Source organism: Ornithodoros turicata, chromosome 9, assembly GCF_037126465.1.
Source record: "Ornithodoros turicata isolate Travis chromosome 9, ASM3712646v1, whole genome shotgun sequence".
In the NCBI taxonomy this organism is placed as follows: domain Eukaryota; kingdom Metazoa; phylum Arthropoda; class Arachnida; order Ixodida; family Argasidae; genus Ornithodoros; species Ornithodoros turicata.
The window spans coordinates 17,993,902-18,013,248 of NC_088209.1; the positions used below are offsets into that span (position 1 = coordinate 17,993,902).

General features: G+C 44.2%; 1 protein-coding gene across 2 annotated transcripts in view; it reads right to left on the bottom strand.

Moving 5' to 3' along the window:
- The window catches only part of LOC135368256 (ATP-binding cassette sub-family A member 2-like), a 57,180-nt gene that overhangs the window by 15,170 nt on the left and 22,663 nt on the right, over positions 1-19,347 (bottom strand). The window contains exons 21-40 of one of the 2 annotated variants that reach the window (XM_064601419.1): positions 17,906-18,110; positions 16,296-16,487; positions 14,172-14,242; positions 13,970-14,079; positions 12,857-12,988; positions 12,712-12,792; positions 12,168-12,364; positions 11,914-12,111; positions 11,237-11,491; positions 10,086-10,256; positions 9,053-9,359; positions 7,275-7,597; positions 5,723-5,924; positions 5,071-5,176; positions 4,803-4,914; positions 3,128-3,188; positions 2,353-2,527; positions 1,317-1,432; positions 274-421; positions 67-190 (exon numbers count right to left, since the gene is read on the bottom strand). In XM_064601419.1, the coding sequence (XP_064457489.1) occupies positions 67-190; positions 274-421; positions 1,317-1,432; positions 2,353-2,527; positions 3,128-3,188; positions 4,803-4,914; positions 5,071-5,176; positions 5,723-5,924; positions 7,275-7,597; positions 9,053-9,359; positions 10,086-10,256; positions 11,237-11,491; positions 11,914-12,111; positions 12,168-12,364; positions 12,712-12,792; positions 12,857-12,988; positions 13,970-14,079; positions 14,172-14,242; positions 16,296-16,487; positions 17,906-18,110 (3,286 nt within the window). Of the gene's footprint in view, positions 1-66; positions 191-273; positions 422-1,316; positions 1,433-2,352; positions 2,528-3,127; positions 3,189-4,802; positions 4,915-5,070; positions 5,177-5,722; positions 5,925-7,274; positions 7,598-9,052; positions 9,363-10,085; positions 10,257-11,236; positions 11,492-11,913; positions 12,112-12,167; positions 12,365-12,711; positions 12,793-12,856; positions 12,989-13,969; positions 14,080-14,171; positions 14,243-16,295; positions 16,488-17,905; positions 18,111-19,347 lie in introns of both variants that reach the window. The other variant, XM_064601418.1, reaches the window with a different exon arrangement.

Genomic DNA, 19,347 nt, shown 5'->3' on the forward strand with positions numbered 1-19,347 from the left:
CCTTCCATTTCCGAGACATTTTTTTTACATTCAGTCGATCAACGTTAAAGGATAAAATTTTGTTACCTGTTTTGAAAAGAAAGAAGTTCTGGTATTCGTTGAAGGCAATGTCCATTAGACCTCTCCCGAGGCAGTAATTAGGGAACATCAGGAACACCGTTTTCAAAACGTGATGCAATTCCCCCAAGTACTGTTGGAGGATTTACAATGAGTACACATTGAAAGATATCGGAAATAAGCCTGATGACGTGAGAAACAAGAACGGGTACGTACGGCATCGTAGGAGAACACTTCGAGAAGAAAGCTAGTGACGATGCACGTGATGCCCACAAAAAGATTTATGACGATGAGAAATATATAGGCAGTGCTAGGCTCCTTAAACAGGAATGACACTGGGTACATCACTGGTGTAACTGACCACCTACAAGAAAATGACACGAATGAGCACGCATAATACACTGACAATGCACATCCTTAAAGGAACTATCGCATCCGTCTCTGTTGATTCTGGAGCTCTAGCACTGTTTTACTCTTTGTTCATCAGAGACACGAATTAGTGGGGTAGTTTCTGTGCAATATGATTAGAGCATGAAGTTTTAGGGTTTAACCCGATTCTTCCCCAAATTTGCACCCTGAATTGAAGGTTGCCTCTCTAGGGTGAAACCCGATTTTCACCCAGCAAATTACCCTCACTGAGACGTCTGTAGGAATGCACACTAACTTTTTTGGCAGCAAATGCAGTTATATCACTGTTTGTACCAAACCAGTACAGTTAGTTTCAATAACTCAGCCGAACTTCTCCCTGAATTGAGCATACTGGAAGTTTTTTCACCCGAATTCGCATGAATTTAGAGCACACGTTTGTTTACCCGATTTTTTAACTGGCTTACAGTTGCGTGTTGCCACCCAGGCACGCGTCAACAAATTACACGTTGACATGGTTAGTTCTAGTGGAGAATGCAGTTCCGATGGTGAGAACGATGATGACTACAGCACTGGATGATGAGCAGTGGGCGAAGTCGTCCGTCTCAAAGGACGCAGAGTGTCACGTAGTATCGGCAGTGATGTCGTCCTTGGAAAAGCTTCCGACACCCAGGGGTGTCGATTTAGAGCTCGATAAAATGCTTTTTAACTCTCAAGATGCGTGCATGAAATGTTCAGGGGCGTCCGACTTGTGCTGTTCTAGAACTTCGTTGATGCGATCCTGACTAGCGATTTCACAGCAAGTTCATACATAATGACCGGATTTCGTGTTCCCGTCAATATCGTTATAAAGGGGCTCGACTGTAATTGTACATAAAAAAAATTTAACTCACCCATACATAAGAAAGAGGGAGAGGACTGCAGGAAAGTTTTTTGCAGATGTATATGCTGGTATATCAAAGATGAGCAGAATTAGAACACAACAGGTGGCTGGTACTACGTAGCTACACTGAAAAAAATATAAAGAAAACAGACATGTTGGTGAGAGTGAGAGACATGACCCGTGTTTATAGCCTTGTGTTTTGGGGCACTGTAAAAACTCATTTTTCAGCGCACTTTTCATAGCACTGATAGCAGGTTTATTGTGCAAGTTTGTTTAGTGCTTCATTGTTCGCTGGTCACGAGGCTGTCAGCTGACACGAGGACCACTGACAGCTCCGAGTGCATTTCACGGACCTCCATCAAGTCAAGCACAATCCAAGTCAATGGTAATTTAAAATGCCCTTGTAGCAGTGGCCAACTGCCATTCAGTTAGATCATCATCCATTTCAAGGACCACTGGAATGCCTGTATGGCAGTGCCCAGTCCAAAACCACAAGCTGGAACAAATTAGGGATCATGCTGGTTCTGAATGGTTCTTGTGGGTTTGAACTGGTTCCAGCTTACTACAGGAGGCCAGCTGAGGTGGTCTAAGCAGGAAATCTGACCAGCTGTGATGGTTCCAGCAGAACTGGAGTTCATGTACAATTGGTTTAAGCTGGATAATATCCAGTTTAAAGGGTTCCAGCAGAACTGGAGCCCATGTACAATTGGTTTAAGCTGGATATCTAGTTGAAAGTGTTCCTGCAGAATTGGAGTCCATATACAATTGGTTTAAGCTGAATAATACCCAGCTGAAAGGGTTCCAGATGGATCCATTAAGACTGGTACCAGCTGGATCCATCAATGCTGGTCTTGCTGGGACTTGTTCCATAAGCCAGCTTAGATGGAACCACTTGAGTTTCCAAATGGTTCAAGCTTGTGATTTTCGACTGGGTGGTATAACATGAAACCTCATTTTTACTTCCTTATTTGGAAAAATTATACGACCCAAAAGCACAAGGGTGTTTTCACATATTAATGCAAAAAGAAACAATACAGAATTCATACCATATCCCAGAAGTAGTTGGCTAGCCAATAGACCACAGGATTGACTCCAGAGACGAATTGGAGATGCTTGGCTTTGGTAAAGCGCTCATACACAAGAAACAGCACAAAGCTGGCTGGTACAAATGACATTGCAACAATGATGAAGATGGCGATCAGCACATCGGTCCCTTGTAAGCTATGTGAACAGATAATCAGACACAGGTGGGAATTTTTATCTTCACTGATTATAACAGCCTGCACTCAAAAGACTGAATGGTGCAGAGAAGTGCACAGAACTGTTACAGAATTAATAGTCCATGGGAGTGTCTATGGGAGGATAACCTACAGTGCAATTTTGCTCACAATTTCATTGATCTTATACCTTTGCAAAATAGTGTTTACTATGTTGATTATCACAGGAATGTTAAGCTAATATATACTCTCAGCATGCCAAATAGGTGGCCCCAATTCGAGAGCTGTTATAGGGCATCCTTTCCCGTTACATCACTGCCTTCTTTCATAAAACAGCAACAACAAATAGTTATGCAAAACACAAATACGAATACTGTATAACAATCGCATTTACACTTGAAAAGATATACACGGAGCACAGTTCATAGCATACGTTTGATGGTCGACAACAACAAGAAAGTGGGGTGCAGGCTATTTTTAAAGAGTGTGCATGAGAACAGCACGTGACCCGCTCAGGTTGGCCACAGTAAAAATTCCATTTTGAGCAGTGACAAATAAAAAAAAATAAAAATTCAGGTACAAACAATTAATGATTGTCTCTTACATTTGGTCCTTGGACAAGAGAAACGATGTATCTGTCATGGGGTGGTTAATAACCGTGATACCTGCATGATTCAAGAAAATGCACAAATAATGCAAGGGTAATAAATTAGGGCTGTGCGAAGATTCGAGTTTTCGAATTCGAATGGAATATCAGTCACTACAGACACCCCAATATAGCAGAGCAGCTGGAGGGTGAGTCAATTGTGTCCAAGATGGCTGTAGAACACTCAAAACAATGACACTGAAGCTTTCTAACTTTAACTTAACATGTACAAGCTTTCGTGTGGTGGACCACGCTTCATCATGCACAGCTCACGTCAACCTTAATATTAATACTGATAAAGATATGGTCTCGTTCCCGAGCGCGATTACAGCAACCCATGAGGGCCATGAGGGAATCTTAATTGAACAAAATTATTGTGTTAGTTTAATGCAAAGATCTTGTTCAATTAACATTCCCCCAGTGCCCGCAGGGTGGCTGTTATCACGCTCCGAAACGAAACCGAACTTTTTCCAGGGTTATCATTAAGGTTGACAGGAGCTGTACAGAATCTACCATGTCAGTACGTACCATCAGGTACCTGACAACGCGTGGTCCACCACGCGAGAGCCTGTGCATATTAAATACATGTTAAACTTAGAAAGCTTCAGTGCCATTGTTCTTGAGTGTGCCCCGAATATGAACACCACCCCGAAAGTGGGCTTCACCTGATGCTTCTGTGCATGAGGTGAAGCCTGCTTTACGAAATTGCCAGAGCTGCAGGACCAACACAAGCGAACCATTGTTGTTTAGCTTAAGATAACGTTAGCTGAAGTTAACTGCATATACTTTGCCAGAGGAAGGGGCAGCATCCCTATCATGTGCACTCCCCCAATGCCGGTGGGGGATTTTGATTTGAAGTCTGCCTTTAAAAAGTTGTCTATTCAGTAATGCCTGCAGCCCAGGAACGAAAAGGGCATCTTAAAGATGTCCCTTGCGTTCAAAATTTCAGCAACACAACTTCCCCAGGCTACACACTCCAGCAAAGCAGCTAAAGGATGTTCATTGCAAAGCTGAGGCAGGATGCCAAATTGTTTGTTTCACAAGTGACATGTGGATCTTCAGAAACAATTATAGCCCTGTCTGTATAACAAGCCAAACATTCAATTCAATTCAATTCAATTTCAATTTATTTCCTTGTGGTTGGGAGAGCAGCAAAAAGCGAATGAGTTTTGAACATGAAATTTAATGCCTAACATCAAATTTAATTTGAAATCAAGATATTACCCCAGTAAGTACAGACTCTCCTGAAAAGCGGGAGACAATATCAGACAAAATTAAAGAGTAGAACACAACTGCTTGTCCCTCTTGTGACAGTTAATGAAAAAAAAAAGAAATTACACCAAGCATTTGTGTAATTGCCGGGCCAAGCGATGGGCTACAAACGGGTGTAACAAGGGCCGGGTCAAGCGATGGGCTACAAATTACTAATTTTTAGTGGAAAAGGCACATAGTGCAAAATTTGCATGAATATTCGATATTCGATTCGGTACTCTGCATTTTTTCCCCATATTCGATATTCGATTCGACTTCAAACGATCGGATTCGCACACCCCTAGTAATAATGTAAGGTGAACACAAACAGAGAGAGAAGAAGAGAGAAAACTTTTTAACTTTTTACTTAAGTATCACGCACCATAGGTAGAAGGATGCCCTTTTTCAGGAGGGAGGTTTGCCCTGAGAACAGCATTGTTCATGCTGTTTATGTATGTCGGCATTGCATGGTAGCCTTTGTTATTGTACCACACCTGCAAGTGAACGACATTAACTTTAATGTGTGCATTAATGATCAGGGCGCTGTTATGCTCACATACGCACAGACATCTTAAGCACTTGGTATACTGGTATTAATTAATTGTTAAGCATTTCTCAGTAAACTGTAGGAACAGCACAAATATGCCTACCTTGGCCACGCTACGTACTGCAATCTTTCTGAAAAGGGCTGGGGCATCTTTACCAAAGTTCTTGGGCACATAGTCTCTGATGAGTCCAAAAGAGAAAGCTCCATATCTAAAAAGGAGGATAGATGAAACGAAACTCGCGAAATGAACCGAACTTGAGCACTTTCACGTGGCATCACTAAGACCCCTGGTTTTCTCCTGCCACAAATTCAAAATTCCGCGGCACCGACTTGTAAATTTCGCAGTTTTCCACGGCAAGGAGTAAACGGCTGCTTGAAATGGAAAACACTTTATTTTCTTGGAAAATGTGTGAGCAAAAAATATTTTATAAACTTACATATTCAAAGCACCATTGTGGCTCAGCATTACATGATATCTTGAGTTCTCCTCTGACAGCGAATGCCATCTCTTGTCTACTATCATTTTATACCTGCTGAGAGATCTTTCAGCATCTACAGAACTTGTACGAATTGACAAATACTTGATTGCAAATGACACTAAGTTTGGAGCAAGCACCCTCATGATATCCGTAAAATTCTGTGCCAAAAACGCCGCAAAATTCCATGCCAAACGAAGGATTCTGCGAAATTTCGTGAAATCTCGGAAAGCCCGGGGCCTTAGGTATCACATGATCCACAAAAAGTGGTAGACTTGCCGTCTCAGTCGAAACATGTCTGTAGTGTAGAGAAAGTACTCGTGCTCATTCTGGCTGCTGATGTCTAACAAAATATCCCCAGTGAGAGCTCGGAACATCGGGGGGTCATGAAATCCCGTCGATTCGCAGACATAGCCGGTCTTGTCCGACGAACACTCGCAGTATGGGTAAAAGCGCTCGTGATGTTCGACTCCTGGACGTTCTGTCGAATGGCAAAAGAAATATTCTTCAGTTTGCACTTGCAAGTGAGGAAAGTACACCAGGCATTTAAAAAGAACACTCAAAAAGTTACTCAATTTGAAGTTGTATCGACCAGGAAGTAAGAAACACTAAATAAAATAACATCTGAACAAAAATGTATGAACAAAAAAATGTCCATGACAAAAACTCAACTGAGATAATCTTTTTTTTGTGTGTTTACGACGCCCTGACTTTTATCTTTGGGAGGGCCTAAGGAACATTCGGCAGCTCTGTTCTGTGAATCTTATGTTTGCTAATAATTAGGCAGAACCAATGTTCCTCTCAGGCCGTGCTTTTTAGTGTACGCTTCATTAAATGATAATCTTCCTGCATTTGCCACAGTAAGTCTTTTGTCACAAAACAAAGTGTGCACCAATGTCCAATATGGAAGAGGACCATATGAGAATCAGTGTACATTAGAGCACTGCACGGGCCGAGCCCTACGTTTTTTTATGCAGGTCCGGGCCGGACTCGGGTTTCAGCCATCGGGCCTGGCCGGGTACGGGCTTGACAACGCCGGCCATGGTCATGCATGTACACGAAGATATTTCACGAGACTGGACAGTTGAATTTTCATGCCACATTTTTTTCCATTGGGTATGGGATATCGTGGTATTCTCATCTGAGACCTATCACATTTTTTATATGTGGTCGTGCTTATTTCGTGTAATGGGTCTGGATTTCACACGTGCACTCGCACACATTTGGGGACGACTGGTGTGGCGGGCGCGCTGATAGTCCGGCACGAGGGTCAGCTAGGTTCGGTGTTGGAACATTGCGTTCCCGTGACAGTCCAGCACGAGGGTCAGTTAGGTTAGGTGTTCTGACGTATTTCGTTCGCGTTAGTGTTCGAGAAAGGGGAACTAACACCCGTGCATGCGCAATAGAGCGGAGATGAGTCTCTCTTGAACGACAAGGTACATACATATCGCCCACGTGCTGCCTTCCCAAGCACCAGGCACAGAGCGGCTTGCCGGCAGTGAAACACAGCCGCTCAGTTCGAGTGTACCTCCTCACTCTCCACCAATTAGCTGCGTCCTTTTCCTCGCTGCGCTGTACTCTTTAGTAAATCTAAATATGCCTCCGGGCCTCGAGAACAGAGAGCAGAGGCGGGCTCGGACCGGGCCTGAGCATGGAAACAGTCGGGTACGGGCTGGAAATCTATAGAAGACGTCGGGCCCGGGCCGGGTGCGGGCCGTAGAAGCCGGGCCTGGGCCTAAGAATGTGGCCGGTGCAGTGCTCCAACTCGGAGCTAACATTCAAAGCAAATACAAATGCTGAAACCAAGTTCATACTGGCAGACAAAACTCACGTGTTGAGCGGGGAATCGGAGTGGCTCCAGGAGCTGTCAGTGTGTCTGACCCACTGGTTGCATGAGTTGTCTCCACGGTGGGCAGCGGTGGGACAAAGTTGTCGAGTGGGAGCCCCGGGACAAAGACACTGCGGCACTGTGGCTCAAAAGCGCCCAGCATGTCCCAGTCTAGAGAGCGATCGGAGTAATTGGCTAGTGAAGAAGACTGCACCAGTATGCTGCTTGTGCCATTGAGTGGCCAACGCAGCACGCAGGTAGCTCCTATCCCAGATGGAAGTCGCAGAGTCGATGCCAGTTGGTGGGCATCTGCCTCCTTACTCCAGCTGCACAGTGCGAGATGAATTCTAGTTCACTTTCGAGTAAAAGTAAAAAAAGTGTCGGAGAAGGGCAGCTAATACCCATGCTGCACAAAAAATGACATTCTGACATTTCTAATTGACATTTTTTTACATTAAAAAAAATGACATTTGTAGTTTGTAGCAAAAACAAACAAACAAACAAACATATATGCTCAATGAATCAAGTTCTATCGTCATTTGTGTGGTGTCACACATGATGTTTTAATGACATTTGTCAAAATGCCATTTTCTGCTCAATGGGTACGCCCTTATTTATTCACCCATGAAATGCCTATTCTCATTCCCATTGTTTGTGCCAGCAATATTAGTTTGCAATGTTATGAAAGCTGTGCAGAGGAGCTGCGGCAAAGGAGGTCTGTGAGGTGGCGCCGCGAAGCTGAATCGGAGGAAGCCCGAAAGGCTGATTTGGCTGTGGATGCTGTCTAGCATTAGCGTTGTGAAGGGTTGTTGAAGGTTTGTGTAGTGCTGTGAAGGGGTGTTTCGAAAGGGTTTTCAAGTTTTAATGCTCTCGCATTTCCGTCGGATCCACCAATGGATCGACCATGATTTTTTAACTGTACTGCATGGTTCCTCAAATTTTAGCTTGAACTAGCATCTTTTCACAAAACAAATGTTAAGAGTTGTTAGCAATTTTCGCAGACAACATTAAAATGTGTACTACAATATCAAAAGCAGACACAATTGTTCTTGTGAGTTTGCAAACTGTGTTGAAAGCACCAGTTATTAAGACAAGTTAAACCTAAGCCACATGAAAGTCAACTTATTACTACATTTGAGGACATTAAAATAATTTAAAAATTATATCACAATTATTTGTCTGTTTGTAAGAAAAAAAGGATAAACTGAACACACAATTATGATTACAATTATAATTTACTGTAGTGGGTAGGGCACATAATCATGTGAAACAAGCTTCATAAATAACCGCATCAGGGATCTGAACGGCAATAGGTGTTAACGTTCATTATTGCGCCTACATTGCATGGGCACTAAAAATGGTCCGTTCGCAAAGCAACATCTTGTTTGAAAAATCAGCTGTTTGACTCAGTTAAAAAGTTTTCTGCAGCACTGAAAATGGTCACCTTTGAAGTGATGTGTGAAAAAGCATGCTGGACCCCTTATAATTCCGAAATCACACGAACAAAGATAATTCTTGAAGCAAATCCACACTCAGTGGTGTCACTAGTGTACGCGTCACCCCCACACCACCACCACCAAAATGCGTCCCTTTCTGTACTAAATGGTATGCGACATAATTTGATACCACAGGCAGAAAAAAGTCACATGCTCGCAGAGAGCTCCTCATGAAAAAGAGGCACTTGTGTGGCACGTCACCCCTCCTTGCGTCGCGTCGCCCGGTCCGGACCACACCCCCTCACACCCCCGCACCCCCTAGTGATGCCAGTGCACATACTGTACCTGGTGTGCTCTCCGTCCCGGTAAGCATACGGAAGAACATTTCCTCCAGGTTGGGTATAGTTGTAGTAGCGTGATGGAGAAAGCACAAGGGAAGGTGGGTCCTCCACGTGGGGGGCAGTAAGGGCTACTGACATAGCAACAGCCACAAAGAATGCAGGCAGCAAAATCTGCGCAAAGAGACCCTTCCAGTTTCGTCGAGTGCACCAGTATCGCTTCAATAAGATGGCGCTTAGTTGCTGCACCAGGAGAAGCTTTCCGCTAACTCGACCGCCAATGTCCATTCCTTCCCAGCTGCCGTAGTCGTCGTCTGCTGTAACGTAAAGTGATGTGGGTGTAGCATTGCAGAGTGCCCACCAACAGGCACAGGTTTCCACTGACTGCAGACGGACCACGATATAATGAAACCTACTGAGAACAAGATTTCTTTCGGTGTAATGAATATTTTGTTGTGTTGAGCCCAATGAAATATGGCAGGCAATAGATCTCTCCCTGTTTGTAAAGAAACGACGTGATAGTGTTCGACAGCGCCACCAATTTGGTAGAGCTGAACTATGCTGGAAGCTAAGGGCGAACAAGGTCGCGCCTGAAAGCCACGGTCTTGAGGGGATTACGATGATCCCTGAAAGGGACACGACCTTCGGTCCTTTCAATAGGAGGCAGCGAACAAGTGCCCATTCGTGGAACCCAGCTCTCCCCTTCCGATTTGTTTCGGTTTCAGTCCGTCTACCAATGTCATGATGACATTTCTTGGGTAGAGGTCTATTGCGGAAGGGAATACAAATTATTTGGCACCAGAAGTCATGACTGGCAGACTCTTAAGTGTTACGTCACATCATTTAAACAACTAAACTTTGTTGCTAGGTGTTTCACTTTTTTAGCACCGATTAGTTCAGCAAAACTAAAACCGACATTTTTTAATGCCTCGTGTTTGTCTCACAGCGAATGACTGAACTTTTGCAAACAGCCAAGAAATGGAGCAAAGCATGCATCCAAAAAGTTGCACAAACTACAATGCAATAAATCACGGATGTACCTGTGTTTGCAAATCCATTGTGGTGTTCCGAGTTTCTGTCATCTCCGTGTCCAGTAGTACCTGACAGATCATTTAGTGGGCACCCAAAATCCGTCAGAGGCTGTTTCTCCTCCGAGCGGCAGCGTTTCGCTGAAGAAACAACCTTTGGCCTCTTTGCAGGTTCTGCACATCCTGCATTGGCACCAGCTTACAATCACAATATGCCCTCTGTATGTCTAACATGACTAGAGTATCAGGTTTTCAGCATTTGCAAAAAAGAAAAATATCTTCTGAATCTCCCTTTGCAAATGTGGCATCTTACAAAATATATTCCCTTAAGTTGCGACAATCGGAATGTATTATTGGTGGTGATGGAAAATGATGGGGAGTGGTTCCAAGGGCACCGGCAGGGAGTGATAAGGTGACAAGGTGACGTTTTGTGTAAGGCAATGTTCTCAGTCATCATGTACAGCTTGCTACAGTGGTAGGAATAACGCAGCAACTGCTGGCTGAGCAGTTTGAGAGCCACTATCAAATAAACTGTTGGGAGGTGTTTGTCAAGAAGCCTTCTCCCCCTCTTCACGAAAACACTCCTTGGTGCCCGTCTGCTGGATTGTCGCAAAGAAGAACGCACGGAAGGTGCGGGGTGAGGAGGAAGCGTTCTCGTCTCTTGTTTTACCTTTCTTTCCCCCGGTTTGACCCTGATGCTTGTGACGACCATCTTATCGCACAGAAAACAAAACAACCGTCTAATCACAAAGAAGGCAAAACAAATGAAGGTGGGGACACTTCCTCCTCTAGACACACATTTCGCATGCGCTTCTTTGTGAAATCGAGCAGGCGGGGCTAAAACAGAATTTTTACTGATTTTTTTCGACTACTTCTGTTGCAATATTGTGCATAGCTTTTGTTGGGTCAGCGGATGCGCGTGACGGACTTCATATTTCTGTAAAAAAAATGTGAGGTCCGCTTGGCAATTTTCGAAGTTCACTTGAAAATAATAAATTTCTTGCAATTTAAAAATTGTCCAAAGCGTTCCTCAATGGCGGCAACAGTTTTGCAGAAGATAACTGCCAAAAGTCTCACAGTCCTCCGGCGAGTACACTGCCAGTTAGAATTTTTTATCACGTCAGGTGAAACACCCTGTATAGTATACATGATGCAAGGCTTACTTTCGTCTTCAGAGTGGCCGGCCTCCTGGGCTACCTTGAGGAATACCTCTTCCAACGTAGTATTTTTGATGCCATAGCTGGAAATGCCCAGCCTCTCCAGGCTGGTCTCCAAGGCTGAAAACAGCTTCTCAAAACTGCCGCGCTTCAACTCAGCCAACGGGAGAATGTAATGAAGTTCGTGTTGAGACTCCCACACTAGCACTGCCGTGGGCACATGTTTCTTGATGAATGCACTCACTGCACCTTCCATGCAATCTGCATTATGAATTGAATTATTGAATTATATATATATATATACATATATATTATTGAATTATTCAATTCCACATTAACAAATGTGATACATCAAGAAGTATGTCGATAATACGTCCATAAACGTGGGCATCCTGCAATTATGTCGAAACATGCAGCATTGAATATGCCTACTGTGAAGACGTTTGAATAACTGAATGAATACATGGCATGTCAGATGCAATTTTCGAGAAAAGTTGAATAGTGTGATGCAAGGGTGTTGAAAACAGATACTGATGCCATGAAAAAGTTCTGTGACACCATAAAGAGAGTTTGATGTTCTCTGGTGACCTTAAGGTAGTTTTTTTGAAATTTTACCTTTCATTTTGGGTAATTTTGTTGGCAAAATGGGCCATCAATCAGGAAAGAACGTAAGCATAACTTACACAGGGTTTGATTATTGCTTGTCATGCTGTTTTGGGTTGGTTTCTTGACGAGTATCAAATGGTAGCCCTCTCCAAGATTGTTTTTCAGGAAGAGTGAAGTACCACAGCATCTCAACTGGCCATGCGAAATGACGGCGATGCGATCACCCAGGACGTCTGCCTCGTCCATGTGGTGTGTTGATAGCAGAATCGTACGATCTGCACGTAAGGGTCAAAGATTACACATATTTATGCACGCCACAAATACACTTTACCTTTTTTGTACTTTAGGATCAGGTCCCAAATGGCACGTCTCGAGTAGGGATCGACACCTGCTGTCGGCTCGTCAAGAATGACGACGTGCGAACCGCCAACGAATGCTATGGCTACCGACAGCTTCCGTTTCATGCCCCCTGACAATGAGTCGACCTTGCTATGCCTTTTCAGAGGTAGGCTCAAATCTTGGATCATCCTGTAAGAAAGCCGTACTCTTTTGTTTAAAATCAACACACTGTGCTGGGCAAAACTTTACGGAACACACTACGGCACAATCCTTTCAGACCCGTACAGTACCGTATCAGACCCGTACTGGACCCATATCAGACCCGTACCGTACCGTATCAGTCCCGTACCGTACCGTATCAGACCCGTATGGGACTTACAAGCATGTGCCTACTTTTGTAAGTTCGTATGGTACCATTCGCTGCTAGCGTGGTCGCTCTGAGGAAGGAATGCGCCGGAGCGTGTTCCGTAAGTTTTTTGTTCGCCACTGTACATTAAAAAATTCTGCGTGTGACAAAAGCTTAAATAGTTCATAACCTGTCCATCTCGTCCCGTATGCTGCTGTCTGGGGTGTCCTTCAGACGGGCGTAGAACCACAAGTGCTCCTCCACCGTAAGCCTGACGTGAAAGTTTGGAAATTATTAAGCGCGTGTACAAGGACAATGTGCGACGGAATACTGACTCGTCAAAGAGCACGTTGTGCTGCGGACACATTCCCATGCTTTGGCGGATGATATCCATCTCAGTGCGTATGTCCCGTCCGTAGATTGTGGCGTAACCAGAAGTAGGAGGAAAAAGTCCTGTCAAGATAGACCTGCAAGCAGCAGTTGGTTATGTGAGGGAGGAAAGGCCTGTTTATTGTTAACACCTTATCGTTATCATATCTTTATCGGCGTTATCTTATTTCATAATTTCTCCATGTCTGTGATAGACTTGTATGAACATTGTTAACTTTCAGTTCAATCGAAATTGAACAGAATAATATGCTAACTGAATCGTAGATATTTAAATAAAAAAAAAAAAAGAGGGAAGGTAACAAGTTTGTCTCACAGCACCTTAAGAGAAGAACTTCACTGAAAAACACACTCCTAGCCAAAACAATCATCCCGAATCACACTGTTCCCTCCCTCAATTTGTTGGAAATGAGAAGCATACGCAATTGAGGAACACTTGTGCATAGAGCCTGAAGTTTTTGGAAAATATTTTTTTCCAAATTTGGGGGGATCGGGGAAGTAAATATATGTGCTCTAAATTCATGCGAATTCGGATGGAAACTTCCAGCATGCTAAATTCGGGGAGAAATTTCGGGGAGAAGAAGCTGTACATACTGGTTTGGTACAAAGAGTGAATTGTGCTTGCTGTCAGACCACCTACTGTGCAATCCTACAGGATGTTTCAGTTAGTTCAATTTGCCAGGTTACAAATCAGGTTTCACCCTAAAGTGTCAACCTTCAATTCGGGGTGCAAACCTGGAGACGATTCGGGTTAAACCCTACACCTTCAGGCTTTACTTGTGCAATTATGTGAACGGTTATTAAAGATGTCTGCATTTCCCACAAGTCAGGAATGATAGCGGTACGTCTTTTTCTGTGCAATGATTGGCTTTATGATCTTATGTGCTCTGATCTTTAGATCCTATGTGCTCAAGTTCTGCTTCAAGAGCGCGGTTACACAAAACAGGGAATTGGACAAGTGGTGTATGCCGTCACATCCTGCTTATGTGTACACCTTCTGGTATAATACGTGGTGTTTAAAAGTGAGGGTTCTGTTTGAACAACAAAGGTAGTGTTCTTACATTGTAGTGGTTTTTCCAGCTCCATTGTGACCCAAAAACGAAGTTATCTGTCCCTCGTACAAATTCAAGCTCAGTCGGTTCACTGCCAGCTTATCTCCATCTTTGTATACCTAGTGACCACATGAAACGAAACATTAATTGACCGAGTTCTAAAAATCACTTATGGCTGCACGGCCATTCTGAGCGCTTAAGTGTCCATTACCTTTACTAGGTTGTCAATGCAAACACCCAATGGCAGCTCTGCTGGGTCAGGCTCGAAATACCCACTGTCCACTGAAACGAAAGCACGGGGAAAGGTTTTATTTTGTTTTATCTAATTATATCTAATTTCATATAAATTTTTCTGCTGATGTCAGGAGTGTAACTTACCAGGTCTCTTCGATTGCACACGTTTAAAGGGACCATGAAATGATTTTTGCGAATTTCGAGTACTCTGCCGGAAACGGTTCTCAGGATCCCTCACTATAATGCACATATCAACTTTTAACTGTATTCAGTGCACCGGGGGTGCAGTTACCACTCCAAAATAGCGGGGCGTGAGCCCTGGATACATCCTTTCAATGGAGGCTTCCGTCATCAACGTCCAGTCCTTTCAGCCAATTGTGGACGACCGGGATCACACACCCTGCAGGACCACGTGGGCGCATGGTTTCGGTTTGGACAGCAGTGATGTCATATATCTGCCGTCGTAACTAGTAGAAATATGGCGAAACACAGTGTCTAGGAATCGTTCCGTACACAGCAGCTCCCAAAAGGCCCCCCGACAGAGACATTTTCTGACGAAGAAGCAGCTCGGAGAGGAAAACGTGCTCCGGTAACTCTGCTTACAATCAACGGCTACATTACACTTCTTGTAGGGGTCTGTGCCAACGATTAGATACGATCTTAGCTCCAGGTCAAATTAAAACATATTTCATGGCGAAGTATGCAAGTTTGTTTGAAATTTTCGCTGTTTGCTCGCAAAAGCCCATCCACGAATCGGCAACATGTTCCGTGTATGATGTCACGGCCAGTTCGCCTCGGAGGCGGGCCGTAGCAGCTGCCGTTCACGTCCGTGGTTAATATGGAATATCTTCGCTATTTGAACCATTTTCAACTTCATATTTCACAGAGTGAATGCTTTAGCACAGGGAAACAACTTAAAAATGATCGTGGGCTTCTCAAATATCCTTTCATGGTCTCTTTAAGCAATGCAAGCAATGACTCTCCCTTTGGAGGTGGCGGAGGAGATAAGGTCAAAGGGATTATCAAAGGGATCAAAGGGATCAAAGGGGGGAACCTTATCACCCTATCTCTGTTTTGACCTTTTCCCCCCTCTCGCAACAATAAACGGCGTAGCTGTGTGATGTCGCACTGACTTAGGAAAACAGCAACCAGAACATGTGGAGGGACCATATCAAGACATTTGGCAATATAATTGCATCACCATTCCGTAAGTCAGCTTCACCTACCGCCTGCATGCTTTAAGAGAAGCTCACTTTACGACACCGTTGCGTGACTCATGGGTGGAAAGCACGTGCTGGGTCTTTTGAATCATCTCGTGAATTTCGGCAGCATTGGCCAAAAACGAAGACACAAAAGTGTTACGGCTGACCTCTTTCACTGACAGTAATGGAAAATGAACAGTCACTGTCTATTCCTTGCCTCAATCTTTATTCTGGTTTAATTCTTTTGATATGAATTTCCGATGATACTAATTTTTTTCTGCTGCCCCCTGAGGTTCTTATCATCGAAATTCTACTGTAAAGTTTAATTTAATGATCGTCAGAATGCCAGCATTCTCCAGTGCCTGCACTGATGGCTGACTTTGCACTTTGGCAAGTTCATTTTCAGGTTTTACCCCAAGTGATGATGATGCAAATAGGGGTAAAAACAGGTTATAGCGGGTTTAACCTTAAAACGCAAGGCCTTATTCATAAATAGAGGGGTTAGTAAATCGAGGTCTGGGATGAGGAAGGGAAAGTGTTTTGTTCTGGATGGCACATTCATAAAACCAGGGAATCCTAGTCAGGCACACTTTGGAGTATGCAAGTCCTGTCTGGGACCCTGGTACACAAGTCAATGTTGCCATGCTCAAACGCGTCCAATGGCTTGCGGCACAAGAAGCAGAACAGTGGCAATAAGGCATCTGTACCCGCTTATTCGTTTTGGAAGCTAACGTGAAGCACCAGTGTTGAAGTCATAGCTTGTCTGCATGCACTTTAATGCAATTGTGGTGCTTGAAGTATGCACTTGAATTGCAGTAACCAGTGCTGCACGCTCATGGCGCCATCGAGGAGGTATCCAGTAGTAGTATAGCGATTGCAGACAAATCAAAGAGACCTACTGTGCGCTCGTCCCTCAAGTGCACACGCTTGCTCTTCTTCACTTGATTGGAAATCTGCAGGACTCTGATGCTGGCCTAGCAGCTTGTGCCAGAAGGAGCAGAGGAGGCCTGATTCTCCATCGGGACGACTACCACCTAACCAGTAGCTCTGAGTCAACGGGAAGTACCAAGGCTTTGGGAGACCGTACGACCCTGCGACAGAAAAGCAAGAACAAGTGTCAACATTCTTGCACTTTCTTGCATCTCGGTTAAGGCCCCTGGTTTTCTGCTGCGGCAAATTCAAAATTCCGCAGCACCAAATCGTAAATTTCGCGATTTTTCTGCTACAGAGTGAATCAACAGCTGCTTCAAACGGGAAACACTTTATTTTCTTGGATAACGTGGGGGAAAAAAATGTTTTATAAACTTACAGATTCAAAGCACCGTTGTGGCTCACCATTACATGATATCTTTCGTTCTCCTCTGACAGCGACTGCCCGTCTGTCGCCTACGATCATTTCATACCTGCTCTTTCGACGTCTACAGAGTCTATAGGAATTGACAAATACTTCATCGCAATAGACGATAAATTCGGAGCAAGCACCCTCATTCTGTTCCAAAAACCGACTACAACGTATTTACTCGCATAATTTGCAAAAAATTTTCTCCCAAAAAAGTTAGTAAAAAGTAAGGGGTGCGCAAGTTGCGCGGGAAAGTTCGTCATGATGTTCAAACGACGCAAAACTTTAAAATTTTAGTATATGACAGTCATATAGGCTCTCGACAGAGCCGATATTGACGTCATCGCTGCATTGCGCAAGTGGTGGTTCCAGTGTCGTGGAACCACCACACACAGTAATGGTTCCAGTGTCGCTATGCGTTCCTGGGAAGTACAAGCTACCGCTGTGTGTCGCTAATAGCGCACCCTTCCACCCCTCCGAAACAGTGAACTCACCCTCTTCCGGCAGCCGCTAGGGTGTCGCACTGAGGAAAAAGTACGTCACTCGCGTGTTCCGTAAACTTTTGTCCCAACCTGTACCCAAATAAAGTGCAACCGCCGACAGTCGGGAGGCAAAATGCCGGCCCACTACCGCTGATCTACCGGTGCCATTGCGCTTGAGGGTAATAAAAATGAAATTAAATGAAATACGTCGAGATGCTGCGACGCTGCTGGAAGAAGCTGCTAGTTGCACTTGACAACCGAAAGCACGCTACGTTCGGCAACTTTGTCATGTTGCGCTGTAAGGTTTATCGTAGTGTGTTTGTCCAGCGTTTCTTTCCGCGTGTTGTAGTTCAAGTGACAGTATAGTCCATCGCGTCAGTGGACCATCACCCGAAAGTGTGCACAAATCAAACAAAAGCACTGCAATAACTTAGGTAGCACCGACTGTGTCGAGAAAAGCAATCGCCACGGTTGCAAAGACGTGTGTGCCAGATATCTGCGGGCGCGAAAATACCGGTGCGCAAATCACACAATTTTTTGTTTTGTAATTGTTAGTGCTAAACTAGGGGTGCACAAAAATTTTCATTTATTTTTCATGTCATTTTTACATTCAGAGCTTTCCAAAAAAGAAAAGTCATGGTTGCCGCTGAATTTTGGAATGTTCTGAATGACTAATGCTTGTTCCTACCTGGATGAACATTCTCGATGTACCACACCAAGAAAGAATAGAGAAGAGCATCAGCTAGCATCATGCTTGCAACATGGGCTAAGCTGAAGGAGTCATCCTCCAGGGGAGACACTCCCAAGTTGGACCATTGCACGCCAGCTCCCACTTCCTCGTAGAAGGCAAAGTATTTGGCTCCAAGCCCAAATGCAGTTGTTGACAGCAGAGACTGAAACAAATTCGGTTGGGATGGATGTTCATGTAATGCTCCCCAAATACAGCACGCTGCTCCACCAATCATTTCTCTGCCCCATTACCAAAGAACGTAGTCTATCTCACTCTCTCTCTTTTCTTGTGTGGAACTATTTGTCTCGTTTTTCGCGTGCGCGAGAAATTTGCGGTGTAGATGTGAATTGGATGCACCATTTACGGTGTTATACCCCTGTCAGATGGGAATACTTACGTTCTTCAACTACGAAGGCCGTAAACAGAAACTGTGATAAAGGCCATGCCAGAGAGCGGCAATAAGGCCTTCAGGGGAATACGTACAGAGAGTCCACGAAACTCAGTTGCCTCCAAACTGCCTACTCTCGAAGGCAAAAGGAAATGGGATGCTCTCTACAGCAGCCATTGTGCTAGCATGAAAACCAGGCGACATTATGGCAACACATCTGCCACACGCATTTATGAAATGATCCCTGGAATGATAAAGGCCTTCCATGACTGCTGTGTGGAGCATCCTTCGAATTAGTCGTTAACTACAGCCTTTCTTGTGGCTATTCCATTTACGGCCTTAAGGTGTGCCATCTGATTGGGGTATTATACCCGTGTCAGACGGGTGCACTTATAGCCGTAACAGCTACAGCCTTAAGTGCATACGGTCATTCAATCCTTGCCAGACAGTCAGCGATACAGCCGTTGCGATGAAACGGAGGTGGAAATCTGTCATTGAAACTGAGGTAATGGACTTCCCGCAAGACAGCTTACGGCGTTCACCTAAAACTGCCGAAGCGTTGTTACTAAACACCATGAACAAGATGGCGCAGATTTCCTTCAATTCGAAATAGAATGTTTTTATAAGACGTAGTGTTCTGCCAATGTTTTTTGTGGTCAACGCCTTTAGTTATTCTGCTGAATTTTTGCACTTTGCTTCTCATTTTATCTCATCAGTAATTAGCGAGTGCTCATAGCCAGAACAAATGTGATTTCACTACATTCCTTCCAACGTTCACAGATGTGTTTATCGGTGTAGACATCATCGACAAAACGCCTTCACGGATGCCGTCTTGCAGCCCCCCAGGGTTTAAGGCCGTATTTCATCCATGGCCTTTTCTTAATGCCTTAGTCTTAAAAGCTGTGGTCTTAAAGGCCTTATATGTGCCTGTCTGACAGAGGTATTAGACACTAAATATGGACATCGTGGCCACAGCCACTTTATACCCTTGTCACATGGGCAGTCTTCAATG